Source organism: Cynara cardunculus (genome assembly GCF_001531365.2).
Source record: "Cynara cardunculus var. scolymus isolate 2C chromosome LG 16, CcrdV1, whole genome shotgun sequence".
NCBI lineage: Eukaryota > Viridiplantae > Streptophyta > Magnoliopsida > Asterales > Asteraceae > Cynara > Cynara cardunculus.
This window is the reverse complement of record NC_037543.1, coordinates 7,793,979-7,804,511: the sequence shown is the minus strand read 5'-3', so window position 1 is coordinate 7,804,511 and position 10,533 is coordinate 7,793,979. Positions and strand designations below refer to the sequence as shown.

General features: G+C 32.9%; 1 protein-coding gene across 1 annotated transcript; it reads right to left on the bottom strand.

Annotated features, from left to right (window-relative positions):
* Positions 1–4,398: 4,398 nt before the first annotated feature.
* LOC112529426 (xylulose 5-phosphate/phosphate translocator, chloroplastic) lies at positions 4,399–6,057 on the bottom strand. The gene has a single exon (XM_025140705.1). It carries the CDS (start codon positions 5,880–5,882, stop codon positions 4,608–4,610), a length of 1,275 nt encoding a protein of 424 aa, XP_024996473.1. The 5' UTR covers positions 5,883–6,057; the 3' UTR covers positions 4,399–4,607.
* Positions 6,058–10,533: the final 4,476 nt, after the last annotated feature.

The following is a 10,533-nucleotide window of genomic DNA, read 5'->3' as shown; positions in this document are numbered from 1 at the left end:
CCAAAGAATTTATTTAGTATATATACTAGCAAAAAAACTAGCAGATACAAGAGGCTCGGCTCGGTATATTTAGTATATAAGAAGGGCCCAAAATGTATTTATTTATTTTATTACTTGTTTATCGCTTATTCTAATATATTTTTTATCTGGTACCAATGTCCAATAATATTAGTTATTGCTATCTTTATCAGCTTGACTATTTGACAGCTTTCGTGCTTTAACAATTCAATAGACAACGACTTTAAGCTTTAGCTTTTAAGATCTTTTAGTTTGTCACTGTATGTGCTTTTGTTATATATTTTTACTTCAATGCATACTGTTATCTTTTTTTGCTCACGTACAGAAGGTAGATGTATCATATGGCGTATTTCATGACGGAACATTTTGACAATATTATGTACTGAAAATATTAGTTAAACACTATTATAAATGGATTTTATGTCTAAGGATACTCAGGGAAATTGATTTGCACGAATAATTAATATTCTTTTTTATTTTTTATGATAATTTTTTTAATGGAAACTTGTTTTGTACTTGTTAAAAGCTATTTTTTACAAACTCTGTAGACCTATAAAATGTGAAGAACGGAAGACATGTTCTTCGTGGCTAGCCAAGAGTTTTGTCCAGTCACTTCTACTTGCCTTTGTGTGTATTGATCGACATACATGGTCGCTAAAAACTCTTAAAAACTATTTTTTATGTATGAAGTACTGTATATTGATGCATATTACTTAAAATTCAATATTACAAATAAATTATGCATAAGTACAACTTATTAAAGCTCTATGTTTGAATTCGTGTAACTAGCTGCGGATAAACATAATCAAATAGTAGAATAAACATCTCATTTTAAAATACAAAAGATCTAAAATATAATTAGGATAATTATCGAGTTCTAACAAAATAATTAATTATTATCTTTATAAGAAAATTATATTATTAAACTAAATATAAATTATTTCGTTATTGAACCTAAAAAACTGAATAAAAAAATTAAACAAAAAATAAGAATTTTAAGTAGTTGATTTGATAATAATATCGATATATTTTTGTCAATTTTTTATAATATCTTCAAATTTATATTTTATTCAAAAATAAAAACATCATCGTTTTTTTCAAAATCACATAAGACCATACTGTAACATCGACTGAGATAAAGAATAAAATGAAATATTAAAATCAAGGTGTATCTCGCTGCATTGGACGAGTACCATTCCAGTACTTATTAAAATATGAATTGTAAAAGCAGTAGAATATGAAATATGTGTTCGTTTCATTGAAAAAATATATGTATTTTGAGTAATGAAATGAGTGTCATGTTCAATAGCGATCATGAACACAATTTCCCTGATGAATTTAATTTATTAATATTTCGGAACGTTTTATGCATGAAAAACGTTCATTAAATAAAAAAAATATTCATTTTTCAAAATGTTTCATTAAATTTTTAAAAATGTTTCATTCTTTATATGTTTCATGTTTATTAGGACATCCCTTTTTTTAAAATTATTTTGATTAAAAATTATTAATAGTCCAATACTAATTCAATAACCGTTAATGAAATAGTTTGCAATTATCGTTCAAAACTACATGACAATCGGTTCGTCTTTCATTGTAGGTGACAAGGAGTCACGTAAGTTCGTTCTATAAATGGTGAAACAGTTTCATTCAATGATTTAATGATACAAAATGTTTGCTTTAGTATTCAAAATGTTTCATTATATTTTTGTTGATTATAGTATGTTTTATCTATACTATCTTATTAAGCAAATTTAGCAAAAGTCTTAAAGTCTTAAAATTCTAAATGACCAAGATACCCTTTATACTACCCTTTAGTCATTTTTTCACCCCCTCCTCTCCTCACATACACTCACCCTCTCACAACCGATTTTTTTAAAATTACAATTTCAAATTTATACTTTATACCCTTATAATTAGTTAATTAATTTACTTTACGTTCTTTACTTTTAAATGTTTCATTTTAAATCTTTATCAAATTAACATACATAATCGTATATCAATTAAAACATGTTTAAAAAATACATTTTTATTTTAACAAGTTACACCATTATAATCGTCTCATTAATACTTTCAAAACGAGTCCAATATTGAATAGTTTTTGACTTAATTATATTTTTATATATACTGTGAAAAATATTTTAATATTTACGACTTATACTTTTATAGTTATTTATTTATATATATACTATATATTTTGGGGTTAAGCTGTCCAAATTGCACTGTATAATATGTTCTGAATTAATATCTTCTTGGGTTTTTTTGGATTTCTGGACAAGAAAGAGGGTAAACAGTTGAAATTTCATTTTAAAACCCATCTTTTTTGGTCTTTTCATGGCTTATGATCTGTCAAATTTGTAGTTTTCTTTATTAGTTTTGAGTGTTTATCTTAAAACTCAAGTTTCTTGCGTTTTTGCTCTTGGTGTAAATCGAACACATTTGTGAAGTTGTTTAAATATGTTGGGGATAAATATATTGGATTTTAAACTGTCATACAATTTTTTTTCATCGATAGTCTGTAATTGGAACCATAACTCTTATTTATTCAAATTGTATTAATATATAAAGACCAAGTGTAACATATACCATCGTTAAATCTTATCTTATAAAACCAGTGCAACTTCAAAATCGTTAAAATTCATGGCTCCCGCCGCCTTGCGCGGGTACACAACTAGTGTTTCATAATTTATTAGAATATACCTAATTCATTGTAGGTGAGAAGGAGTCACGTGAGTTCGTTAAATAAACGGTGAAACAGTTTCATTCATTCATTTAATGGTACAAGAAATTTGCTTTAGTATTCAAAAGGTTTTATTATGTGTTGTTAATTATAATAAAGTATGTTTCATAATTTATTAAGATATACTTAATTTCATCGGTCCTTATTTGGATCTATTTTAAGTTGGATGTTATTTTGTTTATAATATTTAGAAATTAAAAATTAAACCTTTTTTTATTTTCTAATATAAACTCATTTAATTTCCTAATATAAACTCATTTAATCATATTGGGGATTTGACATATTTGCCTTTTTTTAATTAAAAATTAAACTTTTTTTATTTTTTTATTTCATAATATAAATTCATTTAATCTTGACCATTGATCAAGAAAATGGATAGATAAGATTAGTTTGTAGGGTTTTTACAAATGAGAGTGGTTTGTCATTCTTTCAGCATACAATAAACGAGTCTTTATACACAACAATCAATCCGCTAAGTTTGGAAACGAAGCTTACATGGTGATCTACGTTCAAGAAAAACCTAGTTACAAAAGACCCGAGCCTAGAATAGCTCAACTCAAATCCTTTCTGCATCTCTAATCACTACCCGAAAGCATAAACAATGGACACATTCATCCATCATGTTCATAAAATCCCAACTCGAACAACTGTCTATGGGCACCTGTAAGAAAAAACGGTCCACAACAGAACAAAAACTTCTCGTCCCACGATACAATTATACACTAGGCTAAGAGCCTAAGGGATTGTTTGTTTACCTTTTAACAGTTCCATTAAGAGGCCACATCTGAATAATTAAGAGGTGAATCTTGTTTGGTAAAAAAAAATCTGCCTCTTAATGGTTCTAAAATTCTCTGAATGATTTTGTATCATATGTCTCCCTTAACCATTAAGCACACTAATTTTATTGTAAACAATTACCAAACAATTATATTTCATTTTGCACTATATCATGAAAGCCTCTTAATCATTATACACCAAACCATTCAGCAACTGCCAAACAACCCCTAAGACAAACTAAAGTGGGACAAAAATATGGAGACTACAAGAGTGGCATAATGGTAGGTTAAATGCATTCCTACCTCCTAATTTTCTCACACATCACCATTAATTTGTTTTTTTTTTTTTTTCCATTTTCAATATATGATTGGACCTGATTCTGACATAAATAGCGGATGCATACAACACCACCAACCGGAAAATTACTAAACTTTCTCTATCAAATTAAAACCCTAAAACCCGTCACAAAATTTCCACCTGCCAACGTCATTCTCGCCCACCAATCCAATCCACCAACCAAAGGCACCCCGTAAGCCAAACAAAACATGGGCAATATATCTCACCCGAAAGTAGATTCTAAAACATATATCTACAAGAAAGAAACATGCAAATGATGCTACACATCACAAAGAACCACAAACATACAAACATAGAAACAAGGATGGTGCTTTATTGGTTTGAGCTTGACTCCAAAGGTCAAAAGCACCAGGAGGTATAAAAATCCCCTTGTGGCTACGGAGGTTCACATGCAGTGACTCAAGGCTATCCTGCAAAGCAGATGGTCGCCCTAGGATTAGTCAGACTTATATAACGGGTTGGATATCCAGGTTAATAAAAAAAAAAGTTCATCAACTACTAGTTTCTTGAAAAGATTCTTGATTCAATTTGCTCATGAAAAGTATGATTGATACCAAAGTCTAACATCAGAGCCACAACAAGAACTAACCCTAGTTCAATCAACCAAGCACAAAGTAACCACCCCCCACCCCCAAATTAACTTCTAAAACTAGGATTCAATACCCAAAAGTTCTAACAAGTAAGAAAAAAGAAATGAACCCATATGGAAGCCTCCTTAATCCTCCTTCTTTTCAACTGCAGCCTTCTTCTTTGATGTTGCCTGTGAATACAAGAAAGTACCCAAGATAGCAATGGCAGATCCAAGTCCATTCAATGGCCTAACTGGATTTCTGAAAACCAACACAGTCGAAATGATCACAACCACCCGTTTCATCGTGTTTCCAACTGAAAACGTTAACGGACTGATATCATCGAGTGCTTGATAAGAAGATTGGTTATAAAGATGGTAAAACACCCCAGATAGCATCACCCATAGATAGAATGTAGATGGTTTTCCAATGGTTTCGATTGCTTTGTAATACCCCGGAACCCATTGAGATCCTTCGACAAAAATCGCCACCGGAAACAGGTAAAAGAACGAAAGGATCGTGATCCAACCGTATAGATTCAATCCATTTACTTGTTTAAAGTTCTGCAAACTCTTTTTCGAGTAAATGTTCCGAAGAACGAATCCCACATTGCTGATCAAAGCACCCCATAACCCACCAAGATTGAAGGAAACCTCAGTAACTGCAGCTAAAGAACAACCCATAACAATTGGCAAAATTGATAACCAAACGGATAGAGGGTAAGTGGTTCCGAGGGCCGACGAAAAGACGACGGAGAAAACGGGTTCGGCCGATTTGATAACATGAGTGAAAGAAACAGCAACTTTAGAGAATGAAACACAAGCAGAAATGTGACCAATTGTGTGAAACAGAGCAGGGCCAAGAAGAGCGATTATGAAAGATTTGTCAATTTTGGGGCAAGGTTGAAGCTTGAAACCCCAAAGCACCAACATCCATAAAGAACCAACAAAGAGCTGAAACGAAGCAAGAAGCCATGGATATGGGAAAATGTTGAGAGCTTTCTTATTGTAGATATTGAAAACAATGTTCTGGAAGTACCAAAACCCAAATACAATCGCAAGCTGAAGAGTTTTGTTCGATTTCTTTTCAATTTCTCCATCTGGGGTCAAATCTTGGGGCGTTTCAGAACTTTCAGAGGCTGATTTAACGATCTGTGAAGTGGGTTTGCCCCCAAAACTCCCAAATCGAAATGGGGTTTTGAGAAACTTGCTGACACCATAGATCTGAGAAGTGGGTGTTGAAGAAGGATGTTCAAATGGGTGGTTGTGGATTTGGTTCAAGATTGAGACTTTCAACTTCGATTGCGTCAATCGATGAGGAATGGAGGTTTTGGATGCAAGATTCGAAGGATTATTAATGGGGTATTTATGGTGTGACTTTGAGAAAGTGACAGATGACGATGGAAGAAGATTCAACAACATCTTTTCCGATTATAAATACTCGAAATCGAAATCAAAGATTGATGAAAAGAGAGATTTGGGAAGAAACCCTTTTGATCAAAGGGGTGGACTCGGAGGAAAGCAAAGCAAAGCAAAGCAAAGTAAGAGTGGCGTTGGTGTGTGTTCAACTCTTGGAACCTAGCGGTCTGTGGGTACGCAAGAAACTGAAGTCTCGCAACATTGGAACGTGTTTATCGCGATTCGGAAATCAGGTCGATAGTGTTAGGTGAAGAAGGAATATGCTTTTGTTTTTGGGCCTTTCAAGTTTGGCCTCTATTATTGGGCCTAACTATTAGACTAAACTAGTGACAGCCAAATCGGCCCGGCCCAGGACCATATGAGGATCGGTACTGGGACCAGTCTGGCCCGGGACTGGTAAGGACCGGTTATAGGATCGAAAACTAGGACTGGTTGGAGTTTTTGATAGTTTCGTGGGATCGGGACCGATTATGGGACTGGCTATGGACCGGCCCGACCCAAAAATTCAAATAATTTTATAAATAAATGTATTTTTAAATAATTTTATAATGTATTTTTATAAGACAATGTAATTTTGATTATATTAAAACGTATTTTTAAAGTGTATTTGAGGGACTAAATTGTAAATTTTATAATGTATTAAAAATATATATCATTAAATTTTTTTTAAAAAATCTTATTTTTTAATGCCGGGACCGACGACCCATAACCGGTTATGAAGTACCTTGACCGTTCCTACTATTTTCGACCGCGACCGGTTATGGCCGGTTATGAGAAAGTTTGGGACCAATTAGGCCCGGCCTAGCCCGGCCGAGGACTGGTTTTTGGCCATCTCTAGACTAAACTATAAATTTGTTTCATATGGTTTGCCAGAATAATAATTTTAGAATTACAAGATTGGTTATTATTAAGTATTTCCCATACAATCGGTTTTTTTCTTCCCGAATTTGACTATATAGTTTTAGTTATTGGTGGAGGTTCGGTCCTGGTATTTGTTTATTGACAAAAAGTATCTCTAGGGGGTGGTCAAGTGACTCTGAAACTACGTCAGATGCAGAAACCGCTCGGCCTGACGTTGAGGGGATCTAGCTCAAATCAAATATGTGATTATTGGAATAATTTGGTTTGTAAAAATATCTGGATTTGATACTTTTCTCTAGTAGCTGTTAAAGGAATTCCATTAAATGTAATTCATTTTTATTATTTTATCATTTTTTGTTTTTTACCAAATCAAAATAGATTTTGTGATTTTGGTCCATGCGGATTTTGATTAGATAAAGAACAATTTTTTTAATAAAAGGAATGGAAATGCCTCTACTTTGACTGGTCCATGTGTCCTCAAAATATATGGATAAACAAATTTATTTGTTAAAAATCACTCTTTCGAGTGGATTCCCATATCATTCAAGGCGACGTGTTTTGAATAGCTCATCTCCGAGTCCATTTCATTTTAACACTTCAAAGTGATCAGTCTATCGAGAATTAACCAATTTGAAAAACATAGAGTATAATAAATCTCTTTGTCAGCAACTCTCTAAAGCCTACTTCCCATATCATCGTCGAGAAATGTCATTAGTTTTATGAAACTTGAAATAAAATAATAAAACTTTGTTGTTACATAAAATGATCTACTTTCTTTTGATTTATAAACTCACCTCTTTCGTCTTACACCCAAGCTAAGAGATTTAGCTACTCGTGACGAAAAGAAAATTGCAAGAAATGTAAATTGTAATAAGTAAAGACATGAAATTAAATGACTTTATTTAAGAATGGAATATAAAGACAAAAAGTGTAATAAATAAAGGAAAACTAGAATGTTGTAGAAATGCTATGGAACTTCATACAACCCTTCAATAATGGCTTGGAAGTGCATACCAAAAGATTAATCTCAAACCACCTATTTATACTAAACTAGGAGGGGGGACAAAAGAGTAATTTGCAAGAAACTTGGAGCCAAAGTTTGCTAACAAGTACACAATAGCCAAAAGTAGGAAGACTTAAATGTACTACTTAGACAATTAAATCGACAAATAATTTCCAGCTTTGAATTTAAATCAAAATTCTTCCAAAATGCCTTCCACGAGTGTTATAACCGGGTTATCGGTTATAAAGTTTGGGGTTACTTTTGATTAATGACAGAAAGTTGAGGGGTTGTTTTAAAAATATGCTTAAAGTATTTAAAACCATCACCGCCTCATATATTATATGCATGATAATTGAGATATTTTGATTATCTACTTGGGTTTTGAAAAGAGAGAAAAAGGAGTCTTCTGTGTGTTTGTGTTCCTGGGTTCGAGCAACAAAAAATGAAGAAGGAAAGAAGAAGCATTTGTGATTAATTTCTAATTTGGTTGTTGTTTATCATATTCATTTATGTGTTTTACAAGGTGAGTTTTACTTTGAACACATCATGTAATGTATTTTTGGGTGAAGAAATCGTAAAGTTTCATACGTGAATATGTGATGTTTATATGCTATTTTTGGCATAAATTTGGGTTTTGATATGATTTTATCATCTGATTGTAATAAGGGTGGCATAATCAGGAGATGAGTATTTTTGGTAATGAAGGAGGCATAATTAGGAGTTGGGGATATCTTTGTAATAAGGGTGATATAATCAAGAGCTGAATATATCTTTGTAATAAAAGTGACATAATCAAGAGCTAGGTATACTGGGATAAGGGTGACAAATCAAATTCTGGAAATGATGATCTTTTGATCATGAGATTCTGTTATTGCATTTATATGATGTGATAAGTGTGATTGTTATCGCATAGTGTGATGCGATGAGATTAGGTTTGATTCAAAGCGTTATTTTTATCGCATATGTTGGATGCGACAAGTTGAGTTTATCGCACTAGTATGGTAGTTACTATTATCGGATGCGACAAGGGTGGTTATCGCATCATTAAGGTGCGACAAGTTTGGGTTATCGTATGCGTGTGATACAAGAAAATGTTATCGTATCCTTGAGGTGCGATCAGGGGGTATCGCATATGTGTGATGCGACATAATATATTATTGCATCAATATGATGCGATAAGTGGGTGTATTTTATGTGGGATGCGACAACTTTATTACTTGTTTATTTAATGCGGCAAGTTTGATACCACAATGGGTTTGATGTGATAAGATGAAGTTGTCTCATCTATATGATGCGATAAAAATGTTTGTTTTGATAAAACACTATTTATTTGATATTTATACAAATATGGGTTCTTTAAAAGTGTTTTGGTGATTTTCACCTTGTAATAACTATCAAAAGGGACTTCTCACTATACCTCATGGTCTAACCTTATTTTGTGTTTTAAAATGTGCATTATAGGTCAGACACAATCGGAAGATAAGGAAAAGGGGAAATTGTGAAGAAATTTATGATTGCTTACATATGTGGAGTTTGGAATATATTATATTATCTGTATTTGAAAACTTGTTATGATTACAAGTCATGTAGTGGGATTATATGGAAAAAATTTGTAGCTACTTTTGTAATGTAGCAAATTATATATTTGAGACCAATGTGTATATTTGAATTTCATGTTATATGAAATATGTGGATTATATGCAAATGTGAAATGGGGTGTTACAATGAGACACCAAGTTTGTCCAAAAGCCATTCCTCTCCTTAGTCATCTGATTCCTTCTATCAGCTTGCTGCTACAAAAATGTTGCAACATGAGTCTGCTACACCAATCCTGTCCAAAAGTCCATATTAGCGTACTAGTTCTCTTTCCCATATGTTTACTCTCTATAAGAGATAGAAGCTTTYCCGCTTGCAAGGTTTCGAGCTTAAAGAGTAAAAATAGGTATATCATCATCTCTAACTCTAAAAACAAAAGAAATAGAGAATAATGAAGTAAAACAACTCAAGGCTGGGATTTAAATGGAAAAGATCATATCTACATGAGAAGAAAAGAGTGGTTTAGCACTAAATGATTAGTGCGTATCAACATGTCCGTTCCCTTGATCTGCAGAAGATAAAATCTTGAGGTTTTTGTGTTTTGATCCAGTCGATATGTTATATTCTTGTGAATGATCACCAAGAAAACCATAATTATTCCAGCTAGATGGTGGGATAGATCTACAAATTCATCGATCAGTTGTTGTTGACAATAGTGGTCAATCCTAATGATTTCGGCCTCAAAATCCAAATCTTGGCTATTTGGGTAATATTAAACCTGCTACTGAGAACATTTACGTTTGGGGGTGGCTGATAGGACCACAGAGGCTCACCTCATGGAGATGAAGCTCTATGGGTTATTGGTTATGTGGGCTATGGAACTTAGAGAAGCAGTGGACATTGATAGGAGAGAAAGTACTACAGAACCGTGGAACTACGGAAGTGTGCAATGGGTGAAACTCTTTGGGTTTGTGAATGAATAAACAAACTTTTCTGCTACAACCAACCTCATCAGTGTGCAAACAAGTTTGACATTTTATGTTTGGTTTAGGGTATGTTAAACAATCTTGTTTATACAATGAATACAATGCCATCTCTCTTGTCGTCTTGGTTCTTGTTTTTGATTTGGTGTTCTTAATGTGCATTAAAGATGAAGAAAGGGCTGCAGATAAAGTCAGGTTATAATTTTATTTTTAATTTTTTGCTTTCCGTTTTGCTCATCGGATAAGATGACCGGAGATGCAACAATATGGT